The sequence below is a fragment of the Helicoverpa armigera genome, chromosome 5 (genome assembly GCF_030705265.1).
Source record: "Helicoverpa armigera isolate CAAS_96S chromosome 5, ASM3070526v1, whole genome shotgun sequence".
NCBI lineage: Eukaryota > Metazoa > Arthropoda > Insecta > Lepidoptera > Noctuidae > Helicoverpa > Helicoverpa armigera.
In genome coordinates, this window is record NC_087124.1 from 6005603 (window position 1) to 6022702 (window position 17100).

Below are 17100 nucleotides of genomic sequence, written 5' to 3' on the forward strand. Positions count from 1 at the left end.
GAAGAAACTGGCCGTTAGTCTGACAACCAATCTTATCAAAGCGGGATTGGGTTGCTCGAGTTCTACTACAACTAACTAGGTTGAGGTTGTAAGACAGGCAGTGGCACCTTGTATCAATACTAGTATTCAGCTGTATCCAGTTAGAAGTCAACCCCAATAAGTTGGAAAAAGACTCTGAAGATAATAATGATATAATTATTTATGGCATGATTGTTGTGTAATAACAACGAGTCTTCTCGCTCTGGATCATGGCTTAAACCACGGCTGGTGGCGAGAGGTCACCGACGCCAATGGCTGCCACGAGAATGCGGCGGTGCTCCTCCTAGCAACAGAGCACCTCAACCGTGTTCTTGAGGCCGTCCGCACGCACAATGACCTCATGCATAAAGGTACCTCGAGTTTACGCGGCTTGGATATATGTTGAACCAGAGTCTGTGAAGTTATATAGTTTATACATTATCACAATAACATACATAGGCTACTTTTTATCCATTTGCAAGAGGATTTCTCGGGACGAGGGTGAAACCGCACCTAATACATAGTAGGTATGATTTTCGCCAATAGAAATCCTCTAGCTACCAACCTCTCATGCGATTTTGTTTGAACTCTATTCAACTCCACTTCTCGATTATTTGATTGATGATAATCTCTGACATTTGAAACATTTTGGTGATATTTTGTAAATAAATTATGAAATTACACATTTAATAAATTATTTGGTGTTTAGGTAAGCGGTAAGAAATATGTCCGAAATAAATAATATAACTTTTTTGAAATATAGATCAGAACTTGAAGACTCCGAGTTACAACTTGCAGCGGATATTTGTAACAACGGTATCGTCGCTAACCAAAATTTCGATCTTCATAAGAAATTATTGACTACTTTTGAGGGCTTCATAGAAAAGCTCGATGAGCTTTTTCAGAGTTTAAGAGCTGAAGAACGTTCTAGATCTAATGGATATATCCCTGAGTTTACGAGCTATCAAGACATCTGTGAAAAGTTGCGCCTGGAGGTTTTAATTGCGATCGACAAACTTAAACTATCTTCCTCTAAAGGAGCCAGCTATAACGAAAGTAATATCGAATTCTTACGCAAGATGAATAATTTGAAATACCAGCTTTCAGATATTAGAAGCCAATATCATAACGCAATCAAAGACTTCGACTTTAGGTTAGAGGATGAGCCGGATGAACATAATGAAGATGAAAATTAATTTCAAAAGTACATAAACTATGGTAAATAAAAATTTTCAGAAATATTTTCAGGTCATTCTTTATTTTTAAAAGATACAATATAATCATAGCAAATAACATTCCACAGTTATTGCAAACCTAACCAACATAATTTCGTATACTGAACCAATGTTTGATTTTGATAAAATGCAGCTTACACCCAATGATCTAGCGTCGTGAACTAAGTACTTATATGTAAGAACATACTATAATTATTCTGTTGGAATGATATTGTTCATATAGTACTAAATCATGGTTGACATAAGAAACATGAAATTAAATCCAACACAATATAAGATGGTCCAATAAAATCTGTTACCCATAGGATAATCTCACATCTATGTTTGTAGTTAAAAACAAACATTAAATACAGAGGTATATAAAAATCTCAATTGTTTCAACATAGTATAATTCAAATATGAATATATTTACACAATATAAAAAATTTCAAATGCAATTTTATTAAAAAATATTATTAAAATAGTAATTTCATAAAAGCTTATAGACTAGCTGTTAAGAGATACTTGAATTTAAGAACATTAAAGGCACATTTGTTTCTTAATATTAGCAAAGGCATCGACATTCAGGCGAAAAGGTCCCGCCTCGTTATAACTATTCAGTCGCAAAAGTAGTAAATATATTATGACACTGGATTGCAAAGAACACAATAAAGTGACTTTCAAGTACATTTTGCATTGTTTTTCGAGTCAATAAAAACGACTTATACACGTAAAATATACACTTTTAACTCCTACATAAATCGTTGTACTCCTTTATAGATATAAGGGTAATTTTGTTTTAAGAACGGCGTCATAATTTTACAGTCTTGATAATGAGCATAGAAAATAACACATAATAACATGCTTTCTAGACAGTTAGTGTTCATTCATAAAAGGAATATATCGGTGAAATAAATGCAGCTCCTCAACCAACCGTAGTGTTCATAGACTGCATGTGATTATGGAAAACTTGTGATGTTAGTACGATATATTTTACGATCAGTAATAACAGATCTCCCTAAAATTCTTCCATAACAAAGAACTTAGCAAATGGAGTGTCAAATTTTTTGCAAAAACACTGACCATTCAGTGGTTGGTGTGATGTGTTAAAATAAAACAAAGTCTCTCAAAATAAGACTGGCAGCGAGATAAAATATTTGAACTAAAAATATCTCTAATTAGGCAGTAACTTCTCTTGTGAGCAGCTGCATAAGTACAGATATTTGGTACAATAAATTATAGTCTAGCTACAACTTAACTGGTGAGATGTTTGATACGGTCGAGGAGTGCATCGCAAGTCTTCTTGGCGTCTCCGAGCAGCATAGCTGTGTTGTTGTTGTAGAAGATAGGGTTGTCCACGGCCGCGTAGCCCACGCCCATTGATCGCTTCATTACTACCACCTGGCGTTACAAGGGGAAGGACATCATGTAGATTTGTTTGTTTTTTTTTTTAATAATAATGTACTTCATCAATATTCTAAGTAATTAATTCAGAGGAATGCTTACCTGATTCGCTTTCCAAACTTTAAGTACAGGCATGCCTGCGATGGGTGACTGGGGGTCGGTTTCCGCAGCACTGTTTACTGTGTCGTTGGCACCTATGTAAACGATTCAACATTAGTATATTGTTACTTAATGTAATTTGCTTTAATAAATAAACTATTGCCGAAAGTTTAAAGCAACTTACCAATAACCAACACGAGATCAGTTTCAGGGAATTCATCGTTGATTTCCTCCATTTCGAATACGTCATCGTAAGGTACGCCGGCTTCCGCGAGCAAGACGTTCAACTGTCCAGGCATACGACCTGTAAACAATAATTTACTTGTTTAACCAATTCATTCAACCTTTACCTAAGAAATAATAACGAAGAAATAAAGATTATAAATGTATGTACCTGCAACTGGGTGAATAGCGAAACGCACTTTCTTTCCAATTCCTTTGAGAATATCGACTAGCTCAGCAATAGGGTATTGGGCCTTCGCTACACATAGACCGTATCCTGAAAAAAAAGAAACATTGTTTATTTGGTATTATTTTTCTTAAAAATAGTGTCACGGAATAATAGTAAATGGAATGCTCATAAAAGTATGGAAAGCATTAGTGGACGAGGGACATCAACAGAGTCGCGACTATGAAACTTACAAAAACTTCAAGAAAATATTTCAGTTCATGTGTTAAATACTTCATATTGTAAAATGTGTTACCGGGAGTAATAATAATATTGGAGGCACGATGAATGAGGTCTGCGGCGGAGTCCACATTGACTTCAGTGTGCGTGGCGCCGGCCGGTCGCGCCGACCCGCTGCTAGTCACGCCGTATCCTCCCAAAATTACGTTCGGTAGAGACCTGTTCATGGCCTGAAATAAAGTAATATTTTGAAATGAAACTACGATACTTAATGGTTTCATTTTCGTCTCTAAGAAGAGCCAAAGTTAAAGACTAGTTTTTCCCGCGGTTTCACCAGCGACCCGTGAGATCTACTGCCAGTAACGGCATTAAAATATAGCCTATATTACTCGGGGATAATGTAGCTTCCAAACGTGAAAGAATTTCTCAAATCTGTTCATTAATTTCGGTGCCTTTACAAACAAATGAACCAACGTTTCCTCTTTGTTACATAAGTATAGATGTTTTTCTTTTTCAAAAATTACAGAATTGTTTTTCGAACTCATTGATCGATGTAACCAAGTTACCTTGCACATAATGTAGGACAGGATAGCACCGGAGCTGCCGATGAGAGCGCCGACGATGGTCATGAGCGAGTTGTTCAACATGAACCCTTCAGCACATAGCGCCCAGCCGGAGTAGCTGTTTAGTACCGTTATCACGACGGGCATGTCCGCACCTGTTAATATAACAAAATAAAAAAATATGTCTTATGATCCATGCAACATTTGAATTGTAATGCAGGATCACTGCACAGGTGACGGTTGATATATAGAAGGTGGCGGCCAGTGAATGGATGTGAGCTTTCCAAAGCAACAGCCTATATTCAACAAAGGACAGCTTCTTCTTCTTGCCTTGTCCCCAAGTAATTTGGTTCAGCATGTTTTTCGCTTCCATTTTTCTCTTTTTGCCGTCATACATACTAACATCCACTCCCTTCTTACTTATGTCCTCTTTCGGTCAGTAAACTTTTCAAAGTCGCTTCACACGTACACCCTTCACCACTTCCAATGAGTTTTTGCTGGCGTACCAAACTCCCCAAAAAAATATGTCTGTCTATTAGGTTTGAAGAACCAGATTTATACAACTCCAACATACAAGTAGAGTACTTCTTAAAGCTGATAAGACAATGACGTACCTCCAATAGCAGCTGTGAGGGTCAGTCCCTGAATGCCACTGAGTACAGCAGCAGCGGACAGCAGCGGCAGACCGGGCACGTCGGGGAAGGCCAGCAGCGCGCCGCCGCAGCCCAGCGAGCCCGCCAGCAGCCCCGCGTTGATGGCGTGACGGCCTGGTAGCAGCAGCGGTGCTGACGACAGCGACCCTTGTAGTTTGCCGTACGCTACTAGTGAACCGCTGCAAGCGAAAATGTACCTTAGCAGCTTGTTCTTAAGGTCACTTTTAAAGTAAGGATTTTTTTCAATTTATTTTGCAATATCTAATCAAGACAAATTATGATGGCAAACTAAAGCCATTTTGGTAAATCTCGCACCACTATTGACGTGGTATTTGTGGCACAAAAGGCAAATAGTAATTTGACCTGTAATGACCTTTCAAGTGGATTCCATAGAACTGTGAAATACTGTTTGTTAACATGTAGTTAATTTCACACGTAAGTACAAATTGTTCAGCTTGTTTAGTTGTAAGTGTTTGTTCACGTGTGTTTACACCAGAGGACGATAATAACAAGTCGTTATACATACAACTATACCTCTTATTTTTAGTATGGAAAGAAAACTCCATTAAAATAATGACTTACGTGAATGTAATACCACCGATGTAGGTGCCGAGGAAGAGAGAAGTCTTCAGAGTGGCTGCTGTAGGGTCCATCGCCATCGCAGGGAAGTCATGCATGTATGTGGCGAGGCAAGTTAGCACTGCTGCCATGCCGACAAGACTGGAATACGAAAAAAATATTAATAAGATATATAAATCAGCAGTCCACCTTAATAGTTCTCTTTTTCATTCAACAGACAATCAATCCTGTTTGGATGAATTATTAAGTTACCTGTGGAATCCAGCCACAAGTTGCGGCAGGTCAGTGATTTCAATCTTCTTGGCAATGGTGCTGCCAATAAGACCGCCAATACCAGCCACGCCCAACATTTGTGCCAACACTGGGTGACTTGGAGTAAGCATGCCCAACGTCGCGGCTATGCCTCCCGATACACCAATCTAGGACATAATATCATCAAGCTAAATATTTTCCAAATTAAATCTTAGCATTATTTGTATATGTTTTATGCAACCTCATATTACTAAAGTGTCATCAAGGTGAAGTGCCGAACTTAACCCAAGTTGCCTCGTTGAATAAATTATGTACTGAGTTGTATAACACTAGCTAAGACTTAAAAACTAATGTCTATATTCAAGCACAGCGGAACTGGACAAAATTGCTGCATCTTTTTCGAAGATAAATTCAAATATAGGAAATTCAAAACAAAAACTATTTACACAAAAAAAAAGGTTTATTGATATGATGATGCAGCAATTTTGTCATATTGTTCAATGATGTCTCAATGCCTTTACAATGTTCATTAGATCAAGACTAATGCCATCAAGATTACAATGAGCGGGTCTTGGGCCGAGTCTGTAGCTGCGGACACTTGCAACATAGATGTTATGAATGCCTTTTTCTAATCATCGGTTGCAAGATTAAGTTCATTAGTTTTTGTTTTTCAATTTGTGAAATGTTCGTACCATTCCTAGGTAGTTTCCTTTGCGAGCTGTGGTTTGGGAGCTAAGTCCGGCGAGCGCTCCGACGCAGCATAGAGATGATGCCAGGTAAGCCATCTGGTGGACTTCGGGGTAACCCTAAGAAAAAGTTATTTATTATACAAGAGTGCAAAGTTGCTTTTTAACCGCGGGCTTAATTTTGATGACCGAGCAAGCGAAGGATTCTAAAATTGAAACACGAGCGTAGCGAGTGTTTCAATAATTAGAATCCTGAGCGATAGCGAGGGAATCAAAAGAGCACAAGGTGAAAAATCTTTGCACTCGAGTGCAACACGTAACTTTTCATCCCACCTCATCGAGGAAATTACTAAATGCAAAAAAAAACAAAATGGCGCGCACATACGAGTCTCAAATTAAAAAGAAGTACCTATTAAAGTTCATTTATTTGAAAACTCACTTTAAAAATGAAACGACGTTAAAAATCTGTGTAAAAACAATAATAAAAAATACTTAATTAATTGAATAATTATTTTAAGCAGTATTTTATTTGTTTAATATGTATTTGTTTGAAAAGTTTATCAAGATTGTCACAAATGGAGTATTGCACACGATGTTCTAAATTCAAATCACTTTGCCGCTCTAGAGGATAAAAACGACTTTTGCGCTCAGATATCAAAGGGTAAAACTACTCTTTCCGAGATGGTGGGATGAAAAAAATATTATGTATTGTATATCGTGGAAAAAAAGAGAAGGGTCGTAATTTTGGTCGGTATTGTGTCTTCAGAAAATTATTTCATGGTTTTTTTTTCACAATGTCATTTATTTACTTTTTTGTAAGAACACTTGCGACTTTCGCACAACCATGTATGCGGTAATCAGAAGTTATATTCTCATAAAAATATTTCTTTTCAGTTTTAATATAACTCGCCAAATTAAACCTCTGTTTGTCCGCCAATTTCGCCAGAACAGATGTAACGACATTATTTATTATTACAACTACCTAACAGTAGAAAACAATAGAGACATAAGAACAAAACGGTTCAGTAAGTATATAATCTGCGTTAATATCGCTGTATGTAGGCAGACTAAGCTATAACAAATAATAATGTTCTATTGTTGTAATGTTACCTGCATAGCCGTGGTAATGTAGCCGCCTAGCAGCGCTGCGGCGGGAATTCCATACAGGTAACCGTATTCTGGCGGGTCAGTTGGCCTATTGTAAATAGGAAGATATATCATCATACAGTTTTATATTCTAGAATATTTTAGAGTTGCTGTTTCCCGAGGTTTCACCAGTGTCTTGGGGGAAATTCTTCCCGTTTCGGGATAAAGTATAGTCTTTTTATTATTTAATAGGAGCCATTTTATTCAAAAATTAAGTTAATCTTTCTTTTTCTCATTTACCTGCGTGCGGCTAAAAAGAGTGATCAAGCTTGTATATAATACCTTTTGAACATGTCCAACATTCGCTGCGTGACGAGGAAACCGCCGAACACGTTGACGAATGATATGAGCGCCGCTGTGCTGGCCAGCCACTGTTAGAAGATTATTGTTTAGTTATTATACACGCCTTAGATTTTGTTCAAGATTCAACTGCGTCATTTAGAAGAAACCTATGTCAGTGACCTAGACCTGTGTCAGTCTCTCTATTCAGAAAATATGTGTTACTTATATTCAACACTGCAATATTATAGGCATGGTAAAATTTTATAATTTTTTGTAGACATAAATGCCTTCCAAATGTATTATTGAAGAAAGTATATTTGGCTGCATAGAAAACTCTCACCCTCTTATTATAAAACGCGGTATCAAATAAGTATCGGCTTTTGTACTACCTTTAATCCACCTTTAAGTACGACCTTGAAAAAACGTTATTACAAAACGCAGTTTATCGCAAGTCCTATTACTATCTGTAGTACAAAAGATAAACCATCGAGCCCCCTAGTTTAACTGCAGTAGGGATGGGCAAATGGGGAAAAAATATCGATATATATCGTATCGATATTTTTAAAATATATCGATAATAATTGACTAAAAAATATCGATATGTTGATATATCGATATTTTCTGCGCAATAAGCAATTATCTATAAAAATTGTCAAAATATTCGAAATTTTAAAGCAAATACACATCTGGCTGTTTTGACATCAGTTTTATTATTAAAAAATAAGTACATAAAGCCAAGAAAAAAACAACATCATCAACACAACAAAAATTACATTATTCAAACCAGTATTTGTCTGATATTGACATCAAGAGCACTCTTTGCTTGATGTGCTCGCCTGTTAATCTACTCCTATCATTCGGCACAGCCAAATTCACCATTGAAGCTACTCTTTCAGATGACACTGAAGAAGCTTGGCAAATCAAATATTTTAGGGCGATATCCGAGAGAACCGGCGTGAAGTGTCGGCAATTTACTCAACACTCCAACACACGCAGTCAGTGATACCAACCAAACCAAACCAACAAGCAGTGTCATTGTCATAGATGAACAAAATAGACAAGCAGGTCATAGACTATAGAGTGTAATTTTTGTTTGCGTTTGAATTAAATTTAAGAAATCAGATTGGTCAAAGGCATGATGTGACGCATGAGCAGACAGCAGAGCTTTAAAAAATATATCGATTTTGATACCTAATATCGAAAGTTGATATATCGCGGGAAAAAATATCGCTGATTTATATCGATATTTTTCGGAAAAAATATCGATATTTTGATATATCGATATTTTTTGCCCAAGCCTAAACTGCAGTACTTAGTCAACAAACGTCAAATTCCGACATTATTTACTTTTGAGGTTATTTGTTTTGTGATGAAAAAAACGAAATTGGATATAAATATGTGTGATTTGGAATACTTGGATGTGTTAGAATACTATTGAGAGTGTCCGGGGACCCAACAGAATGCGTCATCGACAAAATCTCTTCAAATTACCTGACGACAATTTTCGATGTAAATATCGATTTACGTTTTTCGAAATAATAGTCAATTGAATGCATGATGATAATCCAGGATGATCCTATGATGCTCAACTGGGCTCGTCATAAAGTAAGTAGCCTTTACAGTGCAAGTAGGTTGCCAAAACATCCTAATTAATTGTATAAGAGTCAAAGTTTTTATTATGGATGTTTGTTTATGTTCCACGCATAAACTACCACATAGATTTTGATGAAACTCCGAAAATATATCAGATTATCATACAGTCTACTGTTTATTTACAGATTCAAGACTATTTTGGCGTTTTTCACGCCGTATCTCTGCCAGTAATATGCAATGTTTGTAAAAAAAAGACTGGAAGCTTGCTAAAATGTACAAAAAATGCCTAGATGAGAAAGGGAACAAGATTGTGTGATGAAGAACAGTGTCCAACATGTATCAGTGCATTTGACTGTATAAATAGACATCGGAATAAAATATAATTTTCTACTTTTATGTTGTTTCAAATGTTTCATTTTCTTTTGGTAATTTAATGCACACGATATTATGTGTGTAAGTTATTGTGCACTTAATTTGAAGAGGTTCTAATTAGATGCACAACGTCTTATTTAATCATTTAAATCGGAATGAAAATAATCCAAATTATTTCTAACCTAAAACCAAAACATAACTCGGATACGCGCGCTGACGTTCCGTTATACGCGCAAACTCGATAGTTTTTTAAAAGAGAATAATTGGATCATGTATATCGTTAAAAGATACTAGAAATATAAAATTACCTTTAAATAATAAAATGTAATATTTTCAACTGCAGAGATATTTTTTTTATTATCATAGTTATTTATTTTTCATCAAAATAGAATTAACAAAATAATGTAAAAAGGAACGGCGCATAGAATTCGGAACGATTGAACGAATGATTTAAATATTTGTTGCTTATAATCTGTGGATATTATTAGAACCATAGACAAATCGAAGTACTAGACAGTCTTCTCTTAGTCTACGTTTTGTAATAAGGATGTAAAGACTATCGTAAGTACCGTAACAAACCAAGACGTCTTCAGTCGGGTTTAAACCACTACTTGCGGCAGTTTTTATAATAAGAGGGTCAATGACTAATTTAGTGCTAGAACACTATTCAGTATAGGCAACAACAATGGTCTATTTAGCTCAATTAACAACTCGATTCTATTAATTGAGCTCAATAAAAAACGGTAATTGCTTGAAAACAATAGTTCTCTGATATTGTTGAGACGGGAAATGTCAGGTTTACATTTATGTTTAGATTTCTATTTATACTCCATACCATCTCTTTATGAAAGTTTGCTAATTTGCAAAAAACAGCTACTTACTACTTTTTACTATTTTGGGACATAATAAACTAGAACTGTGCGTCCTGCCCATCAGCGTGGCCCATCAATGCGAAGCCGAATGTGAAGCGAATAATTCCCATGTAGAATTATTTTTAGGTGTTCGTTCTAAGGAGTACGTATACCGACCGTTTGTTGTTTTAGCATCACATCGCGGCGTTTTAAGTTCGTATCCAAATCGCTCACATGGGGCGCTCCGTTATACAAAAATAGTACACAAATACAGTAACGTAGAACATGAAAATTCAAAGTTTATCTTAATTACCTGTACAGGCGTCTCGGGCACATACCCGCCGCCCATCAGCAGCAGGCCGCCGACGGCTGTGATGCCCGACACGGCGTTGGTGACGGACATGAGCGGCGAGTGCAGAGCCGGCACCACGCCCCATACTGTGTGGTAGCCTACCACGCCTGCAATGTATCAACTTTTAGAAAGTGTTCAAGAATAGCTGAGGAAACTCAGGACGGTCATATATAAAGTAGCTGGTCTTTTCAGAGCCGTTTTCAGATCGCCGCCTATCTCCATGTAAAACATCTCAATAGGTTCAGCACTTTTGTCACTTTTTGCATTAGATCTGTAAGGAGGATTGTCTACGGCAGAGCAATATTGCGGTTTGCGATTGACGGTGGTATACAATTTTCATGCGGGATGACTAGTATGACTAACTTCGCACAATGTTACTCTAGTGCAGACGAGGTTAAAGCATAGCATGTATTTTATTTACCTGATAGAGCGAGTGTAGTTGTCATTGTGGTGAAAGCCGGATTCGGCGACGCTATTCCCAGACCAATGAGGCCGGCCAATCCTGAAAAAGATGTCAGTTAGAGGCGCATTCAAATAGCATAGATGTTCATTTGTTCTTTGCCTCATTACCTACCTGTAGAGTATAAGAAAGCGTCTTTCAAAGTGTCATTGAACGGGTTGGGAGGTTCAGGCTTAGCGACGGCCGCGGGGGCAGTGCTGGCTGCCTGAACTGACGCCATGCTTGGAGGAGGGGGCGGTGGCCAGAGGAGCTCTCCAGCCTTGAGCACTATGGCGCCCCGAGTCACTTCATCTTCCAAGTTGATGTGGAAATGGTCATTGGTACCTTTGGACCAGAAGAATTTTTATTACAAATATGCATTTTAAAATTAGGTATCTTGTGAAAATGTCAGTTAAGCTTGTGACTTTTCGTAAATATTTTGCAGCTGCAAACCTTCAAATTATTCTGGGTGTTATCTTATCAGTTGGAGCAATATTTACCTAAGCTAAACAGGAATCCAGAGATGTTATTCGCATATAGCGTGGAGGCGTGTGCTGGCATACGACTGGGCATGTCAGTGAGGCCGATGTGTGTCACTCCATGCACTTTGACGATCTCGCCCTTCTTCGTGGTCTGAACGTTGCCACCCATCTCTGCTGCCAAATCTACTATGACACTGCCTGGTGCCATATCACGGACCGCATCCTAGGTCAATAAAAAATATTGATACATTTCAATTTGTTCTCTTATAATATACATTTAATATGCATTATGTAAGTCAAGATTAAAAAAAGGCATCTTTATCAACTGCAATCAAAATATGTTTATCATGATTCCGCGCCCATTATTAAGATATAGGCACTGCATTGCGCGTACGCTTGCAAAAAATGCTATTTGCGTGAGCAACGTTATAAACATGATATTTTTAACTTTGCACAGCGATTCCGTGTTCCATAAAATGTTTTTGAACGGTGAAAAACATCAGTGTAATGTTATCAGCCGCTGAATTTTACAGCGTAGTTTAAAAATGTAACCCCACGATAGATAACACGATGATATTACCTACACGTAGTTAAGTACACATAAATATTATTGACTTGAATGGTTATTCAATAATTAAGTTATGTAATTTCTTGAAAACGTGCTTACCTCAAGGATAAGGACAGGTGCTGGTTTGCCAGGAATAAGCGCAGTGCTGATGACCACATCAGAAGTCCTGGCTTCCTTCCCTAGGAGAGCCCTCTCGGCGTCAAGAAACTCCTGACTCATCTCCTTGGCATACCCACCTACTCCGGCGCCTTCCTCCTAAACATCGTAAATAAACACCCATTAAAGCGGTCATTGACCTTGACCAACGGTGGGCGTGTATGTTTTGAATAATAAACCGCCTAAACTTTTTTGCCGTTGAAGATATAAATGGATTTCCATAATTTTAAAGTTAAAAACAAGTTGGCGTTTTTTTACCTAGCTTCTATCACATTCTATGTATTTAGTTTATCAGTCGGTTTATACTACATGACACGTCACCATGCCAACATCTCGTTTGTGGTGTTTATTATCATTACAATATTTGCCAATAAACCAAAATGAAATGTTCAAGGTTTGCAACATGAAAACAAGTTTTAATAAGTCGTTTAACTAGTCAAATTGGGGGAGTGACAGTTGCTAGACTGAATAATAAACACGCTAGACATCGATCTGAGGAGAATTTTAAATGTTTCTATACGGCGTCTAGATTCGGTGTAAGATATTTCAACTTCGGTTTCTTTAAAGGCATGACAAATATTTATACAAATGTTTTGGGGCAAACGTTCAATTAACCAGTTCATTGATAATATAAAAAGATGAAGCATGCCAGAAAATTAACGAAAGAAACAAAACTACACTAGCAAATCACGAAAAGATAACATAACTCCTCAAGGTTTGGTGCATTCAATGTTGCAAATTTACATAAGATTTAGCGAAACAAAACCAACTTTACAAATAAGGTGAATAAATATAACGTGACTACGTATCTAGAACTACGAGTCATCTGATCTGGAAATTACCATTGGCGATAGCAGCCAAGGGCAGGGTGGACGCTGCACCCCAACCACTAGGATTAGGGTACAGCCACCTCTGTAAACAAATAGTTTTATAAGCACAAGTCCCTGATAACACACGGACAATACACGTGGACATCGTATACAAGCCTGCGGTCACACGACAAACGTGACACTTATACTTTGACCACAGACATCGCCGGTATGTATGCACACAATGTAACTTGTGAGCTGTACGCATCTCATGCGCAGATATAGGTCACGCAGCGACAGCTCATTATACTCAGTGTAATGTTTCACAGTTCAAGGTACATTTTAATATGTTACGTTTTATTAGCTGCAATAATTACAAGTTACATTGATCTTGCTCCCTTTTAAACACGAAACAGCTTCAGCGATAACAAGTAATCAGTCGCACTAGAGAAACATGTGATCATTATTAGGTAGGTGACAATATCAAACAATACTTTAAGCCTTGGGTTTTTAACATCTCATAAAAAGAAAGGCTGATTGGTGGTATCAACTATCAAATGGCGAAGCACTAAAATGCCAAAGCACTGCAAAAACACATTTTGGTAAATATGCAGCTACTCTGCTATCAATAAGTGAAGACTGTGGCTAGAGGTCAGTGATCGGTCTGACCTTCATGTCCATGGTGATGAACTGTGCGCCAAGGCTCTCGATCTGCTCGCGCACGGCGGGGCGCGTGTCGAAGGCGCGCACGGCGGCGCCCATGCAGCGCGCCTGCGCGGCCGCCGCCAGCCCCGCCACGCCGCCGCCCACCACCAGCACGCGGCACGGCGGCACGCGACCCGCTGCCGTCATCTGACCTGCACCACAACACACCTTCATTTCTCTGCATACCAAGACCATGTGTGCCAAATGAGAATGTGAACATACGCATACATGGAACAAGGTGATAATGTCTGTTCTTTGAGATTGACTGTTCTTCATACTTCTTTAAAACAAGAACACTCGCCTGTATGTGCAGCCATACCTTTATTATCCGCCTACATTGTGCACAATCATCAACAACATTCTCATAAATTGACACGAACGACATTGATACGAAGCCCAAAAAATGATTGTTTTTCCTTTGTATAAATAGGAATGAGAAAATTCAATTACATTTAGAGGTCTTCAGTAATATAAATACTGCACATAGATGTTGTTTTGGACTCGAACTTACATGTATTGGGCAATTCGAAAAGCGATAGATATTATTACATAAAAGGAAATTAATGATTTCATATTGTATCTCACCAGAAAAGAATCTTGGGAAGTGGGCAGCAGCCTCAATCACAGCGCGATATCCAGCTACGTTTGCCATAGAGCTGAGAGCGTCAAAAGCTTGGGCGCGACTAATACGAGGCACGCAGTCCATTGCTATAAAAATAAAGGGAATATGACAGAGATGTTTATAAAGCAAATTTAGTTATCCACAGTATATTTAAAGGCCTTACCAAATGCATTTACATTTTTGGCAGCAAGCTTTTTTATCAGCTCCTGATTTTGTGCAGGATATAAAAATGAAATCAGTGTCCCTTCTGCCCTCACATTCTGCACCTCTGGATCAACTAATGGACGGACTTTTAAAATGATATCTGAAATCAAGCAAAAAGTTAGAATTCATGCGATTTAAGTTGTATTCTGCATTCGGAAGATTACTATAACTTAATTACCAGACTGGAATGTGGCCTGTAAGCTGGTTATTTTGGCACCCGCCTCTTCATATGTCTTATTCGGAAAATTTGCTAAAGCTCCTGCATTCTCCTCAATATTGACACTAAAGCCTTTTTTTACTAATTTACTAACTACTGCAGGTACTACAGCCACTCTGAAAAAGAGTGAATTTTTAACCATCTCAAATAGTATTCTCAAAAGCTGTCTAGATAGATTTTTCTCTAAGTAGGTTTACTTATATCTTACCTTCTTTCATTATCCCAAATCTCTTTTGGTACTCCTATGCTGAGTTTAGTGTATGGAACCCCCTGTGTTGGAGGTGCGGTTGCAGAAGAACTTGATAGGCGGAAGTGCCATGATCGCTGTAGAGGTTTGTGGATTTGCAGCAACCTCACTGACCCAGACATATTGGTCAACTGTAACATATATTTTGAAAAACATTACTGCACAACTGCTCCTTTCTATTCTACTATGATACTAGATAATACTGATAAGTCTTGACTTCTATGAAAAGTTGTGAAGGAAGTAAATTTTTTATTTCTGTAAGAAGCATTGAAAACCAAAACTTCTATTTATCAGATTCATTGAAAGGAGGTGGAACTGCAATTATTTATACACTCATTCTTTTCACCTTTTTAGTTAGGGAAGGGTGTTTTTTGAAGACATTAAATGGCAACACCAAATCTCTCTCGCTCTTCCGGATATGGACAGCTGGTTTGGGGGATCTAAATGATTTAGGATTTTTAATAGGTTTCCTATCTTAAATTGCAATTCATTACATGTTATAAACCATCATTGTGGTAATAAAAATTGCTTGTGCCTTTAGGTAAAATTAAGAAGATATAACATATCAAATATTGTTTGTAAACGCGACATAATCCTCAGGCAAATTAGTTTATTTTACTCATGAATAATATAAGAGGGTCAAGATAATGGTTGCCGGTAAAGAAACGCGCCTCTGCGTGCGATTATCAAGTAAGTACGTAGAATTATATCTACCTAATAAAAGCTCGTTATCAGAGACCGGACTACTGCGCTAATTAGTCGTGGATAAAAGTATGCACTTTTACTATTGCAGATAATAATGTAGGTCGTACATTACAACGATTCATACACATTTATTTAGAAATTATGCACGGGAAGGGAATTATTACGTTAAATGCGCTAAAGATTGAGATTGATAATAGTTTCCTTACTTTGTTAGAAAAAATAATTACTACAAAAAATTGAATGTATTAAAATAAATTATAAATTATGTCAAGTTATGAAAGGATAAATTCAATACGTTTTAAAAATCAAGTGCTTGCAATTACCTGCCCCCAAGCCGGGTTCCAAACTTGCTGTAAAAGCCTCTTGCTGGCTCAATAACAATAATTTCCGAAGTAGGTATGTTCAAGAACAGAAGGACTTTTAGATTGTGGTTGAAACTCACGCTTGCAGCCGAATACCGAACTTGTGTAGGAATTATATTTAGACGAGCCGAAAACTACCACGAGTGAGAAGCAAAATTAGGACACCAAAATTATTATTCTTTATTTCGTTTGGTATTTATTCAATACCCAGACTCGCGACAACCGCGGCCCGGCGTACCCAATACGGCAATAGAGCTGGCATTCGCAATACACTCTTCACTCAATTCGATAACGACAACAACCACAATATTATTATCGTTTACGTTGTGCCGCCAACCGGCGAGTTAGCTAGCTCTGGGAATCAGTGGGTGCCGGCCCGCAGGTACATTGAACTAAAAAAAATGGTTGAAACCGACACACTTGTCACAGTGCAGTCTCTACCTGCTAGCCTGCTACCTGCAAGTGCAATGCGTGCACCACTACCCTGTGCAGTTTGCAGTGCTATGAATGTGTGGGTGCATCATAACAGACAGTTTCTTTTAGGAGTGGGTGATACAAAACGTATATAGATATTGAATCTATATATTGGTGCAATATCTAAAATCCGATATCGGCTTAATCTGAATCTATATATCGGGCGAAACACTATATTGCTCCAAAACGTATCCGAGGGCGAGTATGAGCTTGTCGTACGTATCGTATTAAACCGATTTACCGAATAAAGACCGAGTATACACGATGTGACACGATCTCTAGTCTCTACACCCATAGATAATACACTATATAGAGATAGATACGCAACTCATCGTTCAAAACAACTTACTAGCGTGAAAGTTAACGGGCCCCCGTCACAAGATGGCGTGGTTACTTCATGTATGGTTAGGGTAGATGG

General features: G+C 37.8%; 1 protein-coding gene across 1 annotated transcript; it reads right to left on the reverse strand.

The window, feature by feature from the left end:
* Positions 1-1257: 1257 nt before the first annotated feature.
* LOC110370178 (NAD(P) transhydrogenase, mitochondrial) lies at positions 1258-16718 on the reverse strand. Its single transcript, XM_064034820.1, has 23 exons — positions 16170-16718; positions 15103-15272; positions 14856-15010; positions 14637-14777; positions 14437-14559; positions 13816-14003; positions 12281-12436; positions 11632-11836; positions 11267-11476; positions 11114-11194; positions 10654-10799; positions 7525-7613; positions 7207-7291; positions 6103-6216; positions 5411-5577; positions 5162-5299; positions 4541-4758; positions 3930-4081; positions 3440-3593; positions 3130-3234; positions 2920-3039; positions 2739-2830; positions 1258-2633 (listed from the first exon to the last, which is right to left on the reverse strand). The coding sequence occupies exons 2-23, from the start codon at positions 15261-15263 to the stop codon at positions 2487-2489; spliced, it is 3147 nt and encodes a 1048-aa protein (XP_063890890.1). The 5' UTR covers positions 15264-15272; positions 16170-16718; the 3' UTR covers positions 1258-2486.
* Between the last annotated feature and the right edge of the window lie 382 nt (positions 16719-17100).

Coding starts and splice junctions, on each gene's coding strand:
- LOC110370178 (XM_064034820.1), bottom strand. CDS start 15,263: ATGTCTGGGTCAGTGAGGTTGCTGCAAATCCACAAACCTCTACAGCGA. Junction 12,437..13,815: donor TCATCACCATGGACATGAAG/GTCAGACCGATC, acceptor TACGATGTTTAG/GAGGAAGGCGCCGGAGTAGG. Junction 3,594..3,929: donor TGTCCTACATTATGTGCAAG/GTAACTTGGTTA, acceptor ACTTTATTTCAG/GCCATGAACAGGTCTCTACC.